Source organism: Salvelinus alpinus, chromosome 12 (genome assembly GCF_045679555.1).
Source record: "Salvelinus alpinus chromosome 12, SLU_Salpinus.1, whole genome shotgun sequence".
NCBI classification, from domain to species: domain Eukaryota; kingdom Metazoa; phylum Chordata; class Actinopteri; order Salmoniformes; family Salmonidae; genus Salvelinus; species Salvelinus alpinus.
This window is the reverse complement of record NC_092097.1, coordinates 25,084,430-25,107,075: the sequence shown is the minus strand read 5'-3', so window position 1 is coordinate 25,107,075 and position 22,646 is coordinate 25,084,430. Positions and strand designations below refer to the sequence as shown.

Sequence of the window (22,646 nt, the reverse complement as noted above, 5' to 3'; positions counted from 1 at the left end):
TTGCACAAATACATAATCCATGTCTCGAGGCTTAAAAATCATTCTTTAACCTGTCTCCTCCCCTTCATCTACGCTGATTGAAGTGGATTTAACAGGTGACATCAATAAGGGATTATAGCTTTCACCTTGATTCACCTGGTCAATCTATGTCATGGAAAGAGCAGGTTCCTAATGTTTTGTACACTCAGTGTAGATCAAGCTATAAATTAGAAGATGGCTGCTCTTACTGTTTGAATGGAAGAATGGATGTCACTAACTCGACCATAATATGACCACTTCTTACTGTAGTAAGTCTGTATCATAGCAACGGTGACCAGGGAAACAGGGAAATTAAGAGATGAAAACAAAGCAGAAGTAGAAGTTGTTGAAGCCAATGGTCACTCCTCTAGTATGGATGGAGTTTGTAATAATAGGAATATTCTGCCCAATTTCTCATTCTTTCTTCTCTTCATCCTATCTATCTATCTATCTATCTATCTATCTATCTATCTATCTATCTATCTATCTATCTATCTCTCTGTCTCTCTGTCTCTCTGTCTCTCTGTCTCTCTGTCTCTCTGTCTCTCTGTCTCTCTGTCTCTCTGTCTCTCTCTCTCTCTGTCTCTGTCTCTGTCTCTGTCTCTCTCTCTCTCTGTCTCTGTCTCTGTCTCTGTCTCTGTCTCTGTCTCTGTAGGGTTGAAAAGGATAAGGAATCCAGAGCGGATGATTAGAATCGCCGTGGGATACACAGGACATGCCCCTCCCAAGAGTGATGACACTGACACCAACGGTAAGGCAAACACACTCAAACACGGCATCACAGGACCCAACAGACGTGTGCTGCTTTTTGTAGGACGAGGTGACTGTGTGTTGAAAAGCCTTCTGGCTAAACAAGCTGGCAGCCGAGGCCTTATTCTCATCAGCTCTGTTACGAACCTCTTGTGGACAGATGTACTGTACATAAACGTAACTGGTACTGTAGAATCTGTCACTATCCTATGGGATGCATGAGATAACAAGCAGCATTAGTTCTAGGTCTTGGTTTTTCGTCACTCCCAGATCCTAATCAAGCATCTGACCAAATTATCAGAGATTTTAGTTCTGGGTTAACTGAGATTACTCTGTTACAGATAATACACACATGCACACACTCACACACATGCACATTAACACGCACACACACACACACACTCTAAAGTGAGTCTCATTCTCATTCAGCTCTGTTACAGATCATGTTTATTCATGCGTGCCGACGCAGAGCAGTGTGTGTGTGCGCACTCACACACACAGAGCTTATTTTAGGAGCAGAAGCTCATTGTCATGCCTAATCAATGCACAGAGCACTATCTATCCATACGGCATGGATCAGTGTTACTGGTGCTGGGAGAAACAGACCGTGGCTGGTTAAGAAAGAGCTGGCTTGAACTGAGATGTATGAGAGAGAGACAGGGCGATCAAAGGTGTTTTTGTGTGTGTTTGTGTGTGTGTGTGTGTTTCTAGTTCTTGTTCTAGTTTGGTGTGTGATTGTATGTCTATTTGTGTGTCTGCATGTTTGTGAGAGAGAGAGAGAGAGAGAGAGAGTGTGTGAGTGTGTGTGTGTACACACACGGGGTGAGGGCCGGGAATATCTGTAGTGTTAAGGGGAGCTATAAAGGTGATGAGTGCTTTGATTGGTTATTGATCCTAGAACAGGACAGCCATCCTAGTGTGTGTGTTTGAGAGGATGCCCAGAAACGGTTTTTGTGGGGAGGTTATTGATTTGTACTGTGTGTTTGTACTCTCCTTGTCTGCTCTCCTGATCTGTCCTGAGATACAACAGGGACAGGAAAGGACAGAGACAGGAGAGGACAGAACGACAGAGACAGGAGAGGACAGAGCGACAGAGACAGGAGGTGACAGAGCGACAGAGACGGGAGAGGACAGAGCGACAGAGACAGGAGAGGACAGAGCAACAGAGACAGGAGAGGACAGAGCAACAGGAGAAGACAGAGTGACAGAGACAGGAGAGGACAGAGCGACAGAGACAGGAGAGGACAGAGAGACAGGAGAGGTCAGAGAGACAATGAGAGGAGAGGGCAGAGAAACAATGACAGGAGAGGACAGAGAGACAGAGACAGAGACACACCAGAGCCCAGGGACATGAGAGGACAACGGGACAGAGACAGGAGAGGACAAAGAGACCAGAGAGGACAGAGAGACAGAGACAGGAGAGGACAGAGACAGGAGAGGACAGAGAGACAGAGACACACCAGAGCCCAGGGACATGAGAGGACAGAGACAGGAGAGGACAAAGAGACCTGAGAGGACAGAGAGACAGAGACAGGAGAGGACAGAGACAGGAGAGGACAGAGCAAAAGAGACAGGAGAGGACAGAACGACAGAGACAGGAGAGGACAGAACGACAGAGACAGGAGGTGACAGAGCGACAGAGACGGGAGAGGACAGAGCGACAGAGACAGGAGAGGACAGAGAGACAGAGACACACCAGAGCCCAGGGACATGAGAGGACAGAGACAGGAGAGGACAAAGAGACAGAGACAGGAGAGGACAGAGACAGGAGAGGACAGAGCAAAAGAGACAGGAGAGGACAGAACGACAGAGACAGGAGAGGACAGAACGACAGAGACAGGAGGTGACAGAGCGACAGAGACGGGAGAGGACAGAGCGACAGAGACAGGAGAGGACAGAGAGACAGAGAAACACCAGAGCCCAGGGACATGAGAGGACAGAGACAGGAGAGGACAAAGAGACCTGAGAGGACAGAGAGACAGGGACAGGAGAGGACAGAGAGACAGACAGGGACAGGAGAGACAGAGAGAGAGAGGTCAGGGACAGATGGAGCGGGGGAGGGACTGGGGAGGAAAGAGGAATGGTGAGGGACAGGGGGAGGAGCAGAAAGGGAGGCTAAGGTTGTTGGTTTGAGAATCAGAGGGGAAGGCTTGGGCATGGAGGATGAATGATTAATTTTCTTGAATTGTTTGGTTGATCGATCGGTCATACCAACAATTCCTCATGTCCCAGCATTCTCTCTGTTGTGGCATCCCAGCTGAGGATGACTTGAGGAAAGGTTTATCAGCAGAACCATGAATTAGCATGCACGCCCATCCCTCTATCCCTCTCCTCATCCACCCTTCTTCTTAATCTCCTCTCTCCCTGTCTTTTCCTTCCTTCCCCATTTCTCTGCCTCTTTTTGCACGCACATCTACCCCAAACTCTTCCCCTCCTCTCCCTCCTTCCCTCTCTCCCCTATATCTCCCCCTCTCTCTTCTTCCTTCCCCTCTATCTCCCTCTATCTAGTTTCTGTGCAATGAGCCTTTCTTTCACATTCATTTTATTTAGAAAAGGGGGACATATTACATTTCTCCTCAGTACTGGAAGAAATATTTGTATTTATTTAACACCCCTACTCTTACAATAAGTGCCATGGGATCTTTAGTGACCACAGAGTCAGGACACCGTTGAACGTCCCATCCAAAAGACAGCACCCTACACAGGGCAATGTCCCCAATCACTGCCCTGGGATACTTTTTTGACCAGAGAAAAGAGTGCCTCCTACTGGTCCTCTAACACCACTTCCAGCGGCATCTAGTCTCCCATCCAAGGACTGACTAGGACCAACCCTGCTTAGATTCAGAGGCACGCCAGCAGTGGGAGGGATGCAGGGGGGTATGCTGCTGTAAGAGTTGCATTTGAGCGTTCTTTACTCTGGAAAGTTTTATAATTAACTGACAGCCTCACAGGGGTATTGGGTTTTTTCAGTAATACATGTGGAAATGACAGTTTTAGAAGGTAAAATATTAATCAACTAATGGATGGGAAATGTGCAGTGTGCTGGACGTTCATTTGTAGCATATTTGATTCTTATATATAGGTACCTGTAAAGATGCTGTTCAGATGGAAGTGTGTGTCTGGGATTGCCATGGGAATTTGTTGGTGGTAGGATCTTTCTGGAAAGTCCCAAGGGAGATATTAACTTAGGTGGTCCACACGCACACAACCACACACATGAGATGTATGAGTGTGTGTGCTTGCATGCATATGGTGGGTGTGTTTGATCGCCGGTTTCATGTGGGTTTTTTAGTGCATTTCAAAGGCAGGGCCCTGATGAGAATTCCTCTGATCAGTGGTCGGAACATCGGGGACACTAGGTGGGATGTGTGTGTGTGTGTGGAGGAGAGGATTTAAACACTGATTGGCATTCATAGCAGTGAGTCCGGAGTGCTGCTAAATAAGAAATTAGGCTTTACCTAAGCCAGCGCCATTCAGCTGTTTGAAATTCTGTCTTCTCAGGGCTTCTATTAATAAATGCATAATTGATTAGGGTGAGCATACGTGCCTGAACACACTCTCACTGTCTCTATCACTATCTATCTATACCCCCCCTCTCTCTCTCACACACATACACACGTTGTGTCAGCGTGTGTGCATGAGCATGTTCAGGAGTCTCACGTCTCCTGGGTTAAACAGAGGTCTTTCACTCAAACTCAGTCAATAACCTGTCTGTCTGTCTGTCTGTCTGTCTGTCTGTCTGTCTGTCTGTCTGTCTGTCTGTCTGTCTGTCTGTCTGTCTGTCTGTCTGTCTGTCTGTCTGTCTGTCTGTCTGTCTGTCTGTCTGTCTCTCTCTCTCTCTCTCTCTCTCTCTCTCTCTCTGTCTCTGTCTCTCTAGGTGAGCCTGGCCAGTTGAAGATCTACCTACCTAAGAAGCTGTTGGAGTGTTTGCCCAAATGTTCCTCTCTGCCCAAGGAGCGCCACCGCTGGAACACCAATGAGGTGAGAGAGCACTTAGGAGGACCCAATAGTAGGTTGTGCCTAGTCCATGGACTTGGATGGATTAGGGCCTCTGTGTAGCAGTGTTTTAGTGTGGTGACCTCTAGCCTCTTCCATAGGTTAGCATCTCCCTTCACTATTCCAGTGGATGGGTTTCCACATGTGTAGTTCTGAAGAAAACTATTGTGCTGGGCCAACTTGTGGTTTGCTATTATTTCTGTTTTGATTGTGGATAGAGACTGAGGCGTGTGTGTTATTGATTTAGGACAGTGGTTCCCAAACTTTTTATAGTCCCGTACCCCTTCAAACATTCAACCTCCAGCTGCTTATCACCTCTAGCACCAGGGTCAGCACACTCTCAAATGTTGATTTTTGCCATCATTATAAGCCTGCCACACACACACTATACGATAAATGTATTAAACATTAGAATGAGTGTGAGTTTTTGTCACAACCCGGCTCTTGGGGAAGTGACAAAGAGCTCATATAGGACCAGGGCACAAATAATAATATAATAATAATCAGTAATTTTGCTCTTTATTTAGCCATCTTACGTATGAAACTTTATTTGTTCATCGAAAATTGTAAATGACTCACCACAGGTTAATGAGAAGGGTGTGCTTGAAAGGATGCACATAAGTCTGCAATGTTTGGGCTCCGAGTGGTACAGTGGTCTAAGACACTGCGTCTCAGTGCGAGAGGGGTCACTGCAGTACCTGGTTTGAATCCAGGCTGCATCACATCTGGCCTTGATTGGGAGTCCCATAGTGCAGCGCACAATTGGCCCAGTGTCGTCCGGGGTAGGCTGTCATTGTAAATAAGAATGTGTTCTTATCTGAATTGCCTAGTTACATTTTAAAAAGTTGGGTTGTATCAGAGAGAGTCTTAACATTGTGATTTGCCAAAGCAGGATACTCTGAGCGCAGCCCAATCCAAAAATCTGGCTGTGGCTTTTGATTAAATTCAATTTTCACAGAACCGCTTGTTGCAATTTCGATGAGGCTCTCTTGTTCAGATATCGGTAAGTGGACTGGAGGCAGGGCATGAAAGGGATAACAAATCCAGTTGTTTGTGTTATCTGTTTTTGGGAAAGTACCTGCGTAATTGAGCACCTAACTCACTCAGGTGTTTCGCAATATCACATTTGACATTGTTAGTAAGCTTGAGTTAATTTGCACACAAAAAATCATACAATGATGGAAAGACCTGTGTGTCCATTATAATGCAGACAGAGAAGAGATCCAACTTCTTAATCATAGCCTCAATTTTGTCCAGCACATTGAATATAGTTGCGGAGAGTCCCTGTAATCCAAGATTCAGATCATTCAGTTGAGAAAAAACATCACCCAGATAGGCCAGTTGTGTGAGAAACTTGTCATCATGCAAGCAGTCAGACAAGTGAAAACTATGGTTATTATAGAAAACTTTAAGCTTGTCTCTCAATTTATTAAAAAAAAAAGTAAATACTTTGCCCGTTGATAACAGCGCACTTCTGTATGTTGTTAAAGCGTTACATGGTCGCTGCCCATATCATTGCATAGTGCAGAAAATACACGAAAATACACGCCTTGCTTTAACAAAGATAACCATTTTCACTGTAGTGTCCAAAACGTCTTTCAAGCTGTCAGGCATTCCCTTGGCAGCAAGAGCCTCTTGGTGGATGCTGCAGTCTACCCAAGTGGCGTCGGGAGCAACTGTTGCACGCACGTTACCACTTTACTATGTCTCCCTGTCAACCCAGCTTTTGCGCCATCAGTACAGATATCAACATATCTTGACCACCAAAGTCCGTTTGATGTCACAAAGCTGTCCAGTACTTTAAAAATATCCTCTCCTGTTGTCCTAGTTTCCAGTGGTTTGCAGAAGAGGATGTCTTCTTTAATTGACCCCCCATAAACGTAATACCAGGAGCTGTGCCAGGCCCGCCACGTATGTTGACTCATCCAATTGTAACACATAGAATTCACTAGCTTGTATGCGAAGCAGTAATTGCTTCAAAACATCTCCTGCCATGTCACTGATGTGTCGTGAAACAGTGTTGTTTGATGAAGGCATTGTCTGTATAGTTTTTTTTGTTGTCCTTTTCCTCCAGCATTTTCCCAGCCTTATCCGCGGCAGCAGGAAGAATTAAGTCCTCCACAATAGTATGGGGCTTGCTTGTCCTAGACACTCGGTAGCTCACCATATAAGACGCTTCTAGACCATTCTTATTGATGGTATCTGTTGCTTTTATATGTCTTACTACTCACAAGTTGTCTTAATTCTCAATCAAAAAACTCCTGTGGCTTATTTTTCAAATGGCCATGTTTTGTTTCTAAATGTCTGCGCAAGAGTGAAGGTTTCATCGAGTTGTGAGATAGTACTTTTGCACATACAGTTGAAGTCGGAAGTTTACATACACTTAGGTTGGAGTCATTAAAACTTGTTTTTCAACCACTCCACCCCCATGCTTCACAGTAGGTATGGTGTTCTTTGGATGCAACTCAGCATTCTTTGTCCACCAAACACGACGAGTTGAGTTTTTACCAAAAAGTTCTATTTTGGTTTCATCTGACCATATGACATTCTCCCAATCTTCTTCTGGATCATCCAAATGCTCTCTAGCAAACTTCAGACGGGCCTGGACATGTACTGGCTTAAGCGGGGGGACACGTCTGGCACTGCAGGATTTGAGTCCCTGGCGGCGTAGTGTGTTACTGATGGTAGGCTTTGTTACTTTGGTCCCAGCTCTCTGCAGGTCATTCACTAGGTCCCCCCATGTGGTTCTGGGATTTTTTTTGTGATCATTTTGACCCCACGGGGTGAGATCTTGCCTGGAGCCCCAGATCGAGGGAGATTATCAGTGGTCTTGTATGTCTTCCATTTCCTAATAATTGCTCCCACAGTTGATTTCTTCAAACCAAGCTGCTTACCTATTGCAGATTCAGTCTTCCCAGCCTGGTGCAGGTCTACAATTTTGTTTCTGGTGTCCTTTGACAGCTCTTTGGTCTTGGCCATAGTGGAGTTTGGAGTGTGACTGTTTGAGGTTGTGGACAGGTGTCTTTTATACTGATAACAAGTTCAAACAGGTGCCATTAATACAGGTAACGAGTAGAGGACAGAGGAGCCTCTTAAAGAAGAAGTTACAGGTCTGTGAGAGCCAGAAATCTTGCTTGTTTGTAGGTGACCAAATACTTATTTTCCACCATAATTTGCAAATAAATTCATTAAAAAAAATTTCCCTCATTTTGTCTGTCATAGTTGAAGTGTACCTATGATGAAAATTACAGGCCTCTCTCATCTTTTTAAGTGGGAGAACTTGCACAATTGGTGGCTGACTAAATACTTTTTTGCCCCACTGTATATTTTTTTTAATGTGAATCACATTTTTATGTGGCGTACCCCCGGCGGCATTGCGTGTACCCCAGTACCCCAGTTTGGGAATACCTGATCTAGGAGATGTACATTCGTTACTATGTGATGTAAAGATGATTTGGCTTGTGATTTCTCCTCTGAGGCAATTCATTACATTTTTCATGCGATCTGTCTCAGTGAAGGACAAACAGCATATCTGCAGCCTACAGAACAGAGCACTAGAATCAAGTGTGTGTGTCTGTGTGTGTGCCTGCGTGTGTGTATGTGGTTCCGAATTGAGAGCAGTTTGTGATCTTTCAGTGCTGAGATCTTTGTGTAGGAAACACAGAGTCGAGAGTATGCGTGAAGACAGACCCTCTCCTCTCTCATTGTCTCTTTCTCCTTCTGTGTGTGTTTGATGGAGTGAAGGCTCAGTTCAGGGGAAGGTTGGGTGTCCCTGGGAGGATTCCTTCAAAGCTCATCTGTTTCATCAGAGGCCTAAATTTTCCTGAATACTTAAACACCCCATAGTGTCTGTCTCCCCTTTGTCCTTTATAGGCATACTCCTGTTTCTGTGTTTGAGGGAGAGAGAGACATGGAGAGAGAATGTGTGTTTATGTATGTGTTTGTGTATGTCATTTAAGTGATAATGCCAGAGAAGCCGGTGTTTGGAGGATATATTGGCACGGGTATTGTTCGTCTCAGGCCGGCAAACCGTGCCAATATATCCTCCTGTAATAACAGAGCTGTGAGACGGGAAGCAGGTGCAGGTGAAATGTTTAATAAAACAACAAAACCAGTAACGAGCAAATTCCATAAGGCTACAAGTGGTAAACAAGAACAATACCAACTGGTGAGAAAACATAAGGGAGTGACGTTTAAAGGGGAGGAAATAATGAAGGTAATGAAGTCCAGGTGTGAATCATAATGATTAACATGTTTGCGTGATGATGAGTGCCAGGTGTGCGTAATGATGAATCCCAGGACCTGTGGTTAGTATTCTGCCGATGTCGTACGCCGGAGAGGAGGAGCAGGAGAAGATCTGACACTTCCAAACACCGGCTTCGAGGGCATTATCACTTTTCTACAACGGGTTACCAACATATTCAGACATATTTACATTAAAAACTTTATTTTGATGAATCTATTCATACTATTTCATCCTTCCACAAGATATCGTCCCTAAACAAACCTAGGGTTTCTACCGAAGCCAACTGGTCGTTCGTTCTATTGGTTCGGTTGCCAGAGACGCGACCCAGTCGTTCAGTCTTTTTGTTCTGTATCTATGGATGCGACTCAGTCATTCGTTCTAAATGTTCAATTGCCATACTGGCTGGCAACGTTCTTATCCCTTGCTTGCTAGCTAGCCAACTACGGCTAACTTATAGTCATGTCAAACAATGTAGACAGAATAACAACAGTAGCTGCATTTGTTTAAGCTGTTTTCTAGTGACATTTATTTGGATACATCCATAACAATGAGCTAATGAGGTACGATTTCACCTGGCATAGAAAATGTGCTCCCTCGTCAGGACACTGTTGTTCAGAGGAGCTAGCCAACAACACAGCTAACACAATAACTACAAACTGAAGCTGGGAAGACTGAAAACTAGATGCACAGTTTCATTTGACCTTTTTTCAATTTACATTTCTTTATATATATCCATAAAAATGATGCCAAATGATTCATGATTTCGACTGGCGGAGAAACGCTGCCTGCCTTTCTCTCTCGTCCTGACTCTTGACCCCTACACGTTCATTACTATGGGACAGTTGGAGATTGAATTTGAATATTGAAGCAATGTTGCAAATGTCGAAGAGACAGACAGCAAGGTTTATACTAGGGATACACAATATATTGGTGAACATATCAGCCGATATTAGCCAAAAATGCCGATGTCTAGTTTAACGCCAATGTGCAAAACCGATGTCAACACTGACGTTCATACCTATATAACTTAGTGACGCCACATCATAATGACGCCACGTAAAATTTTGCACTACACGTGCATCACAGCATTCCTAACCTAGCCCACAATGTCTGCTGTGTGGATCGAACAGTCAACAAGTCGAGCAGTCATTTGAAAGAGTAAGAACATTTCAGCGAGACAACTCAAAGGGGAAATCCATTATTGGCAAGATAATGGAATTCATTGCCCTTGACAATCAACCGTTCTCTGTCGTGGGTGATGTTGGCCTTCACCGACGGGTCGAGCACCGGTACACACTACCAAGAGTGCTATTTTTCAGATGTTGCCCTCCCGGAGTTACACAGTAATAGCGTCCCTTTTATTAGCTTCAAGACATACATACTATGGAACGCCATTTGGGTATTTGCGTGTCAAAAAAAGATACAGTAGCACTGTCAAAGCTGTATAAAAAATTCTGCAAACACCGGCCACGAACGATGCGTTTACAATACCGCGTTGGTAATAAATCATAAATTGTTCGACCGCAACTTCTGAGGTAGCTAGCTTTAGCTTGGTACCTAGCTATCACCAATACAACCTGCCTGAAAACAATGACCAGTAGAAACTGCAGTCATTTTCATTATTCTTACGTAAATGCCAACAAAATAACTTTGTGTGTGTGTGTGTGTAACCTTTATTTAACTAGGCAAGTCAGTTAAGATCAAATTCTTATTTACAATGACGGGCCTACCCCGGCCAAACCCGGACGACGCTGGGCCAATTGTGCACCACCCTATGGGACTCCCAATCACGGCCAGATGTGATGCAGCCTGGATTCAAACCAGGGACTGTAGTGACGCCTCTTGCACTGAGATGCCGTGCCTTAGACTGCTGCGTCCATGTGTGTGTGTTAACTATTTAACTGTACTAGAATTCTTAAAAGGCCGCTAAAATGTTAAATATCGGTTATCAGTATCGTGTTTTTTTGGCAAGGAAAATATCAGATATCGGTATCGGCCAAAAATGTCACATCGGTGCATCACCAGTTTATACAAATCTCCGCTGTTGAAAATTAAATGTTAGTCTAAAAGGAATGTGAGATAATGTCTTGATGCTTTTTATAGGGGAGGTCAAGTTTATAACATGCCTGGCTGGGCTGATGAGACAGTGGATTGCGCTGTCAGATGGAACAGAGTAAATAGGCATTTCAACACCATAGATTTAGCCGGTGGTAACTTGTGGATAAGACACCGCTGGAATGCACTTTTAACCAATCAGCTTTCAGGATTAGACCCACCCATTGTATAAATCAGGCATAACTGATGCACCAAAGCATTATATACCTCTCCTCCAAATGGTTCTGTCTGAATGTGATTTGGAGGGAATCTCACAGATATGTTCTGCTGATAATTTAGCCTGCTTCTATATCCTACTAGTACTGTGTGTGTGTGTGTGTGTGTGTGTATACACGTGAGCATGCATGCGTGTGTATGTGTGTTAGCTTATCATCATGGTGCTAAATGTACCAGCTAGCACATACTGTAACGTTCTGAGAACCATGTTTCTTAGAGCTTGGTGAGAGCGTGTTTGTCCTATGATTATTTTGCATACAACCTTCCCCCAATGTTCTGGAATGGTGTAAGATACTGAGCTAGCACATAACGTTCTGAGAACCCTATGTTTCTTAAGTGGGAATTTCAGGACTTCAGTGTAACGTTTCCTACAGGTTCCCCCATGGTTCTATTTAAAGGAACGTTCTCAAATTGTTCCAAAAATATTAAGAAACAACGTTCTTCTATGGGAATTTCAGTACTTCAAAGTTTTCTACTGTTTTCGTCATGGTTTTATTTAAAGTCATGTTCTCAGAAAGTTCAGAGAACGTTAAGAATCAATGTTCTTCTATGGGAATTTCAGTACTTCAGCATAACGTTTCTTCAGGTTTGCTTCTATTCTAAAACGTTCCATTAAAACCATAAGAAAACATTACTAACATTCATAGAATGTTCTAAGAATGTTATTTATAAACATATGCATTCCGTTTTCAGCATCAACAAAACTCTCTATCCTCTATCTTGTTAAATGTGTTCAGGTCTGTTGGCCGTGCCCACTAATTGGCCCTACCTTATCTAAATGAGTGCTTGTTTCCTTTGAAATGGGATCTGTTTGAATAGACTCAAATGAAAAGCTTCGTATGAGTTCACAGAACATGCTAAATGTTCCCTCCCGTTCTCAGAACATTAAAAAAAAACATTCAGTTTCGTTGTTCAGGAAACGTATGGCTTCGTTCCCAGAACCAATGGGAAACCAAAAATGTACATTTCCATAACATCCAAGGAACCACATGTGCTAGCTGGGGCTGCTAATACAGCATGGTGATGACTTATTGATAAAACACCAGTCAGACACGCCCAGTGATTACTATCTCTCTCTAATGTGTGTGTGTGTTTCATTTCAACCTGCAGCGGGATCCAAGTTTTAGAGAGAATCTTAGTGATCCTCTCTCTCTCGCGCTCTCTCTTTAGATTTTCTGTATTTTCTTTTGCACTCGGTCTTCCTCTCTATCCGTCTCTACCTCCTCACTCTCTATGACCTTTTTCACATTGACGATAGCAAAGGGACATTTTAGAGAGGTTCTGGAGAGACAATACTGATGTGTAAACTTGCCAAATGATCACGTCTAAAGTGCTACCTCCAGAGGTCGTGTATGACACGCGCCCTACAGTTACCCTTATCTGAGCAGGGCAGTGTGAACACAATTCTCCGCATATTTAAGACTTATTTTATTGAGTTTAACATGAAATTGCAGTAACAGCCTGTTACATTCAGAAATTGTAGCAGTAACTGAGCCACATAGCACTATGGAAGCCCATTCCCCTAACATTGTTTTTAGGTCGATAGGCTTACTATCTCAATTTTGAGATATGTAAGTAAACATTTTGAGATAGTACAAATAGAATATGTTCATTTGTAACATTGTGTGGTGATGTCAGAGGTGGCACCACAAGGGAAATTGTTTTCCTGGGACCCAGAGTAAAAAAATAGATAAAGGTTTTATATGGGCCATGATGGACTAGATTTTTTCTAGACAGGTCATACAGTATGATTTAAAAGAAAAAACTCCTGGATAAATTCCTGGTCCTAGGGATGACTACATAACAATCCTGTCATACTTGTCCTTAACACTCAAGATTTGGGACTTCAAGAAGTATGGAGAACAAAACATTCTAATGAAAGGGGCTATTATTTTTATTATGTACACAAATCCTATTCAAGAATATACTTTTTTGTTCCATAATAATTTTTTTCTCCAAGATTTCAAGTTGTTTATTTTCCTAGAATTTTATCTGACCCCTCTGCCCTGTTTTTTCCCCATTGAATTTGAGGGACCTCCTATGACACCACCATCTTGGAGAGTCAACATATAGCTCCTTAGCAAATCATAAATTATTTATTGTGTTAATAATCACTTCCATTTTTTATTTGAAATGCACCAGAACACAGCAGTATGCCCTTTAATGGTCTGGGATACCCTGAAGCCAATACAGTGCCTTGCAAAAGTATTCATCCCCCTTGGTGTTTTCCTATTTTGTTGCGTTACAACCTGTAATTTAAATTGATTTTTATTTGGATTTCATGTAATGGACATACACAAAATAGTCCAAATTGGTGAAGTGAAATGAAAAAAATGACTTCTTTACATTTTTATTTTTTATTTTATAAAAACGGAAAAGTGGTGCGTGCATATGTATTCACCCCCTTTGCTATGACGCTACTAAATAAGATCTGGTGCAACCAATTACCTTCAGAAGTCACATAATTTGTTGAAGTCCACCTGTGTGCAATCTAAGTGTCACAGGATCTCAGTATATACAGTTGAAGTCGGAAGTTTATATACACTTAGGTTGGAGTCATTAAAACTCGTTTTTCAACCACTCCACAAATTTCTTGTTAACAAACTATAGTTTTGGCAAGTCGTTTAGGACATCTACTTTGTGCATGACACAAGAAGTAATTTTTCCAACAATTGTTTACAGACAGATTATTTCACTTATAATTCACTGTATCACCATTCCAGTGGGTCAGAAGTTTACATACACTAAGTTGACTGAACAGCTTAGAAAATTCCAGAAAATGATGTCATGGCTTTAAAAGCTTCTGATAGGCTAATTGACATCATTTGAGTCAATGAGGTGTACCTGTGGATGTATTTCAAGGCCTACCTTCAAACTCAGTGCCTCTTTGCTTGACATCATGGGAAAATCACAAGAAATCAGCCAAGACCTCAGAAAAAACATTGTAGACCTCCACAGGTCATGTTCATCCTTGGGAGCAATTTCCAAACGCTTGAAGGTACCACGTTCATCTGTACAAACAAAAGCACGCAAGTATAAACACCATGGGACCACGCAGCCGTCATACCACTCAGGAAGGAGACGCGTTCTGTCTCCTAGTGATGAACTTACTATGCTGCCGAAAAGTGCAAATCAATCCCAGAACAACAGCAAAAAACCTTGTGAAGATGCTGGAGGAAACGGGTAGAAAAGTATCTATATCCACAGTAAAACGAGTCGTATATCGACATAACCTGAAAGGCCCCTCAGCAAGGAAGGAGCCACTGTTCCAAAACCGCCATAAAAAAGCCAGACTACGGTTTACAACTGCACATGGGGACAAAGATCGTACTTTTTGGGGAAATGTAATCTGGTCTGATGAAACAAAAATAGAACTGTTTGGCCATAATGGCCATCGTTATGTTTGGAGGAAAAAGGGGGAGGCTTGCAAGCCGAAGAACACCATCCCAACCGTGAAGCACGGGTTGCATCATGTTGTGGGGGTGCTTTGCTGCAGGAGGGACTGGTGCACTTCAGAAAATAGATGGCATCATGAGGATGGAACATTATGTGGATATTAAAGCAACATCTCAAGACATCAGTCAGGAAGTTAAAGCTTGGTCGCAAATGGGTCTTCCAATTGGACAATGACCCCAAGCAGACTTCCAAAGTTGTGGCAAAATGGCTTAACCTCTCTGGTACAAGTGGGACGTCCCACCTCGACAACAGCCAGTGAAATTGCAGGGCGCCAAATTCAAAACAACAGAAATCCCATAATTAAAATTCCTCAAACATACAAGTATTATACACCATTTTAAAGATAAACTTCTTGTAAATCCAACCACAGTGTCCGATTTCAAAAAGGCTTTACTGTGAAAGCACACCATGCGATTATGTTTGGTTTTCTATGACTAGGTGCTGACCTAACAGCCATTTTTCCAGCCAAAGAGAGGAGTCACAAAAAGCAGAAATAGAGATAAAATGAATCACTAACCTTTGATCATCTTCATCAGATGGCACTCATAGGACTTCATGTTACACAATACATGTATGTTTTGTTCGATAAAGTTCATATTTATATCCCAAAATCTCAGTTTACATTGACGCGTTATGGTCAGAAATGCATTGTCTCAACAAACATCCGGTGAAAGTGCAGAGCCACATCAAATTACAAAAATACTCATCATAAACATTGATAAACGATACAAGTGTTAAACATACGAATAAAGATAAACTTCTCCTTAATGCAACCGCTGTGTCAGATTTCAAAAAGACTTTATGGAGAAAGCACACTTTGCGATTATGTTAGGTCAGCACCTAGCCACAGAAACCCATACAGCCATTTTCCAGCCAAGGAGAGTGTCACAAAAGTCAGAACTAGCATTAAAATTAATCACTTACCTTTGATGATCTTCATCTGGTGGCACTCCCAGGTCTCCATGTTAGACAATAAATGTTCGTTTTGTTCGATTAAGTCCCACTTTATGACCAAAAACCTCCTTTTTGTTTGCGCGTTTTGTCCAGTAATCCGAATGCTTAAGGCGCGTGCCTTAAGAGTTTTTTTTAAAGTACAATAAAAGTTAGTAGAAACATGCCAAACGATGTTTAAAATTAATCCTCTGGTTGTTTTTGTCATAAATAATCAATAATATTTCAACCGGACAAAAGCTTCATCAATAGGAAAGGAGAAACAAGAAAGGCGATCAAGCGCATGGCTGATGAATGAATTTCCACTGGCCACTGATTGAAAGTGCTGTATCTCCCTAATTTTTCAGAGTAAAAGCCTGAAACAATGCCTAAAAATGGCCACATGTAGAGGAAGCCACAGAGCTCATGAACTGGGTCCTAAGTCTTTGTATGGTGGATAGGCTTTCAATGGAAAAACAGCCTTTCAAAATAATAGTACTTCCTGGTTGGATTTTCCTCGGGTTTTCGCCTGCCATATAAGTTCTGTTATACTCACAGACATTATTTTAACAGTTTTGGAGTGTTTTCTATCCAAATCTATTAATTATATGCATATCCCATCTTCTGGGCCTGAGTAGCAGGCAGTTTAATTTGGGCACGCTTTTCATACAAAATTCCGAATGCTGCCCCCTACCCTAGTGAAGTTAAGGACAACAAAGTCAAGGTATTGGAGTGGCCATCACAAAGCCCTGACCTCAATCCTATAGAGAATGTGTGGGCAGAACTGAAAAAGTGTGTGCGGGCAAGGAGGCCTACAAACCTGACTCAGTTACACCAGCTCTGTCAGGAGGAATGGTCCAAAATTCACCCAACTTATTATGGGAAGCTCGTGGAAGGCTACCTGAAACGTTTGACCCAAGTTAAACAATTTAAAGGCAATGCTACCAAATACTAATTGAATGTATGTAAACTTCTGATCCACTGGGAATGTGATGAAAGAAATAAAAGCTGAAATAAATCATTCTATCTACTATTATTCTGACATTTCACATTCTTAAAATAAAGACATGATCCTACCTGACCTAAGACAGGGAATTTTTACTAGGATTAAATGTCAGGAATTGTGAAAAACTGAGCTTAAATGTATTTGGCTAAGGTGTATGTAAACTTCCGTCTTCAACTCTATACACCTGTTCCGAAAGGCCCCAGAGTCTGCAACACCACTAAGCAAAGGGCACCAGCAAGCAAGCGGGACCATGAAGACCAAGGAGCTCTCCAAACAGGTCACGGACAAAGTTGTGGAGAAGTAGAGATCAGGGTTGGGTTATAAAAAAAAATATATAATATATAATATAACTTTGAACATACCACGGAGCACCATTATAACCGTTATTTAAAAATGTAAAGAATATGGCACCACAACAAACCTGCCAAGAGAGGGCCGCCCACCAAAACTCATGGACCAGGCAAGGAGGGCATTAATCAGAGAGGCAACAAAGAGACCAAAGATAACCCTGAAGGAGCTACAAAGCTCCACAGCGGAGATTGGAGTATCTGTCCATAGGACCACTTTAAGTCGCACACTCCACAGAGCTGGGCTTTACGGAAGAGTGGCCAGAAAAAAAGCCAGTGCTTAAAGAAAAAAAGGCCTAGGAACAGTGGGTTAACTGCTTTGTTCAGGGGCAGAGTGACATATTTTTTTACCTTGTCAACTCTGGGCTTCGTTCCAGCAACCTTTCGGTGACTGGCCCAACGCTCTAACCACTAGGCTACCTGCCACCCCCATAGACCAGTGTCACTTTTAAATGTTGATTATATGTTGATTTCTCAAATATTAATTCTGCGCTGCCCAATCTCATCCACACAGACCAAACTGGTTTTGTACAGGGTCGTCTCTCCCCTGATAATTTACGTAGATATTTTGACATTCTTTTTTTATACTAATGTTCTTAAGACCCCAAATGTTGTAGTCTCCCTTGATGCTGAAACAGCATTCGACAGAGTGGAATGGACGTACATGTACATTATGTCTGTATTATCAAGGTTTCGTCTTTTGTATTCAAATTATTTATAATTCACCGGTGACAGTAGTTAAAGATGCGTTACACAGAAATCGCTCCGCCATTTCCTGGTTGCTAAAATTCTAATAGTTTGCCTAATTTCAGTTTATGTGACAAAACAAGCAAGTGTAGTGTAGAGAATCATTGTACCATCTAAATCGCTGTGAAATATCTTTCCATAACTAAAAATATTGTATTGTGTCAAAACTGAAAGTAAAAGGCACAAAAACAAAACTTAAGAACGGGAAGCATAGAAATAGCGCATATTGAACATATCTACCACTTCTTAGACTTGCTTTCAATGAGATTGACAGATCTATAACTCCCATTTCTATGTGAATTTGGTCAGGTCAAAAAGTTTCATTCTGCAGCTTTTAAACCCACACCCAATACTCAACCCTCTTCCTGTTGTCTCGAGGGACAAGGCAAGACTGTCCGACCAGTGCAGAACTTTTTGCTTTGGTCATAGAACCCCTATGCCACCATGATTAGATCACATGACCAAATTAAAGGAATTATTTCCAAAGTATACACCTCACATGGTTATGGGCTTAACAAAAGAAGACACCTGTACCATGTCAGATATAGAGTTTAAATGCATTACATTTTGAGTGTGCATCCCAATATTACACTTTATATACATTACAGAAGACTGAAATATAATAAAACTGTTTGACATATAAACACCGGATTTTTGGCGTTATTAAAAAAAAAAGTGTATTAATTATGAAATTATGAAAAATATGAATAACATTCCACCCATTAGGCCACTAGGTAATTTGACTGCAGGAAAGGGCTACGTACTTCGGAATTTTCCTACCCAGTAATGTACATTGAGAATACAAAATATTAAGAACACCTGCTCTTTCCATAACACAGACTGACCAGGTGAATCCAGGTGAAAGCTATGATCCCTTATTGATGTCACCTGTTAAATCCACTTCAATCGTTGTAGATGAAGGGGAGGAGACAGGTTAAAGAAGGATTTTTAAGTCTTGAGACAATTGAGACATGGATTGTGTAGATGTGCCATTCAGGGGGTGAATGGGCGAAACCAAAAATGTATGTGCTTTTGAACGGAGTATGATAGTAGGTGCCAGGTGCACCGGCTTTTGTCAAGAACAGCAACTCAGATGGGTTTTTCACACTCAACAGTTTCCCTTGTGAATAAAGAATGGTCCACCACCCAACGGACATCCAGCCAACTCATGTTTGGTACACTCCGTGTACATGATTTGTGTAACTTGAACTACATTCCAGTTATTGAAATGGTTACCAATGACTTGAAAAGCATGTACTTACTTCCTACTTCTCTTGTGGGCAGAGTTAATGTAATCAGAATGTCAATATTACCAACATTTCTTTATTTGTTTCAGAATCTTCCAATTTCACCCCCTCTGCATTAAAAAAGAAAACATGCAGAGCCTCCTATCCTCATTTATTTGGAATAACAAATCACCCAGAATTAATCTGCAGGTCCTGTATCTTCCATATAATGCAGGTGGTCTGAATTTACCCAACCTAAAACTTTCCTATTGGGCAGCCCAACTCTCCCAAGTTAAGCCATGGTTTTCTCCCTCATTAAGTTACCGGGCAAGGCTAGAATCACTTTACCATATGAGTTGAAATACCTGCCCTATTTTGGCCTGGAAGAGATAAAGAAGATTATGAATAACCCAGGCAAGTATGGAAAGCAACTCATAAATTACTGGGTTACAATGCATCTCTCTCCCCTTTTGCTCCCATATGAAGGAAGCCCTGCTTTTCATCCTCTTTTAATGAATCTACATTTAAATCGTGGCACAACAAGGGTTTAAGGGAAATGTACCACTTCTTCTAGGATGGTACTTTTTGTTCTTTTCAACAATAACGAGATCAATTCTGTATTCCATCTGACCATTTGTTTAGATTTTTTCAAGTCTGAAATAATGGTTAAATTGAAACAGGGTTCTCTTGTGAAACCCAAATCATCTAAACTTGATGTTTTACTAAATAATAAGTGTACTTCTAGGGTTTATAAATTGTTGTTAGATTATATGCCAGTAGACACCAATGTTACTAGATCGAAATGGGAACCCGATTTACAGGTTTAAATAAGCATAGAATAATGATGTCTTTCCTTTGTTGGGGCTGTAAGAGGCAAAATTTTACTTTTTATAATGTTTTGGACATGTAATCTTATTTCAATGTTTTGGGAGTCAGTAATCAACACAATTTCAGAATGTTTACAGATTTATATCCCTGTCACGCCTAGCTTGTGTCTGTTTGGGACTAGTGAACTAGATCCATGGAACAAAAATCTGAAAAAATATATTAATCTGTCTGTGCTTGTGGCAAAGAAATGAATAACACTATACTTGAAATCAGATATACTTTAACATACTGGTTAAATGAAATAGCTAGCAACATCCCTCTGGACAATATTTTCTATAACATCAAAGGCAGACCACATGTTTCCAAAATATCTGGCATTCCCACATTCAATTCATATAGATAAGAGCAAATAAATAATGAGTGACATATTTATTTATTTTTGTTGATGGTTTTGTTTATTCGTTTATCTGATTGCATGTATTGCTGCACCTTTTTTGGTAGTGTACATGTTTATGCAACACATGGGGAGGGAAAAACGTGTTATTTCATTAATATGATTCATTATTGAAATAACACATTTTTCCCTTTGATGAAATTGTACTTACACGTGGTACTTACACATGGTTAGTTGTAATGTTGTAAGGTATGCCTACTGTACTTTTCTATTCGTATTAGAGGGGTAATCGTACATTTTTGATTGGCAAACATTTCTTGATGTAGATATGTTGTTAGCTTTAGTTATGTAAATTGAAAAGTGTATGTACATATTATGCAAATTGAAAAGTGTATGTACATATTATGTAAATTGTAATGTCCTTCCCGATAACTCTATTCAGTGAGAATGTCCTATCTATCGTTACCTCTCTCTGAGAGTTCGGAGGGGTTGGGTTAAATGTAGAAGACACATTTTGGTTGAATACATTAAGTTATGCAACTGACTAGGTATCCCCTTTCCCTTTCGCATTCCTCTCTCCGGGGGTCACCTAATAGTGTGCTAGTGTGTAAGAGGGTAAAAGGTGTGTGTATAGTGGGGTCATGCTGTTTGGGTGTCGCTGCATGCTGGGTCACTGTGGTTCCTGGTGGGAGTGTGTGTATGGGATTAGTCTGTGTGCGTGTGGGATTAATGCGGCGTGTCAGGATAAGGACAATTCTGATTAGCACAGATTTAATCCTTCTGACTCTCAGTAGGAAGACTGATATCCTTACCTCACCCCACTCTGTGTGTGTGAATATGATCTTGTCACGCATGGCTCTGCCTCAACCTTTTCACCTCTCCAGATCACTGAGGTGTGGCCCCTGCATTTTCTCTCTCTTATTTTTCCTACCTTTCTCCCTCCTCTCCTATATCTCATTCTCTCCCTCCTCTCTTTCACACTCCCTCCACTCCTTCTCCTCTTATCTCATTCTCTCTCTTTCCCTCTCCCCCTGACTCATTCCCTCTCTCTGTGTTCTGCACCCAGTGATGTGTGAAAAGATTGGGGGATGAAGGGATGGATTTCTCCCTGTAGGGCTGAGGGGATGGCTGAGGCTTCTGTTCAGTAACAGACTGGGGGTGGATGTGTTCCCATAGTAATACACTATAGCTTAAAGGAAAACTCCACACAAAAATGATATTTTGGTATTTGTTTCATTAGTCCATTGCAAGCAAAACATTGTCTCAAAATGTTTTGCTTGTCAGCAATCACGTTTTCAAGATATTTAACTTTCAAAATACAGAAATCATTTTGCATCTTATGATGCAAAATGCATCATACTGGGATGATTTCTGTATTTTGAAAGTTACATATCTTGAAAACTTGAGTCCATGTCCTGACGAATTGAGGCTGTTCTAAGTGCAAAAGGGGGTACAACTCACTATTAGGAAGGTGTTCCTAATGATTTGTATACTCAGTGTATACGTATAATACAGTGTATACGTATAATAATATATACCATTTGGCAGACTTTTATCCAAAGAGACTTACAGTCATGCGTGCATACATTTTACGTATGACACACAAAAAATGATGTCAATGACAAATACAATAGAAGGTGTACTGGTCTACTATATCAAAGCATCCATCTTTGTTTAATAATGAACAAATGATTAATTATTTGGAGTATATGGTAATAGTAGATAGATAGCAAGGTAGATAGATAGCAGATAGTAGATAGATAGCAAGGAAACTGCAGTCTGTCATTGTTGCCTGTTTTTTCTGTTTGATATTTTACACGTGTATCTAGTGATGTCGCTGCATGATGCTTACATGATTGTGTGAACAAGCGGTTGAACAGATGACGTATGTGCACACACACAAACACACATGCACCGCCTGCCATGCCTGAATAGTGCATTCCTCCACAGTGTGTGTGTGTGTGTGTGTGTGTGTGTGTGTGTGTGTGTGTGTGTGTGTGTGTGTGTGTGTGTGTGTGTGTGTGTGTGTGTGTGTGTGTGTGTGTGTGGGTGGGTGTATAGGTTCCCATAGTAACAGAGGCAGTGTTAATCTGAGACATGCTCACCCAGACCTTTCTGCTCCCACATCAAAGAGCCTATCCTAAAGGCCTAACGAAGGACACACACACACACACACACACAATGATTTTTCTCTAGTGTGTATCTAGTGGAGAGTGAGCCTCGGTTTCTCTTCCTAATGAGCTCTTGCTGGGGCGACTGTTAATTAGCACACACACACACACACACACACACACAGAAGACTGTCAATTAGCTCTAATTGACTTTGCTGATTGAGTCAGAGCAGCATGTGTCTCATTATGTTCCTTCTCCT

At 41.7% G+C, this 22,646-nt stretch overlaps 1 protein-coding gene across 3 annotated transcripts in view; it reads left to right on the top strand.

Annotated features, from left to right (window-relative positions):
- Positions 1-22,646, top strand: part of LOC139535736 (calmodulin-binding transcription activator 1-like) — a 113,769-nt gene that overhangs the window by 10,238 nt on the left and 80,885 nt on the right. For all 3 annotated transcript variants that reach the window (XM_071335489.1, XM_071335487.1, XM_071335488.1), the window contains exons 2-3: positions 674-769; positions 4,646-4,749. In XM_071335489.1, the coding sequence (XP_071191590.1) occupies positions 674-769; positions 4,646-4,749 (200 nt within the window). The remainder of the gene's footprint in view (positions 1-673; positions 770-4,645; positions 4,750-22,646) is intronic.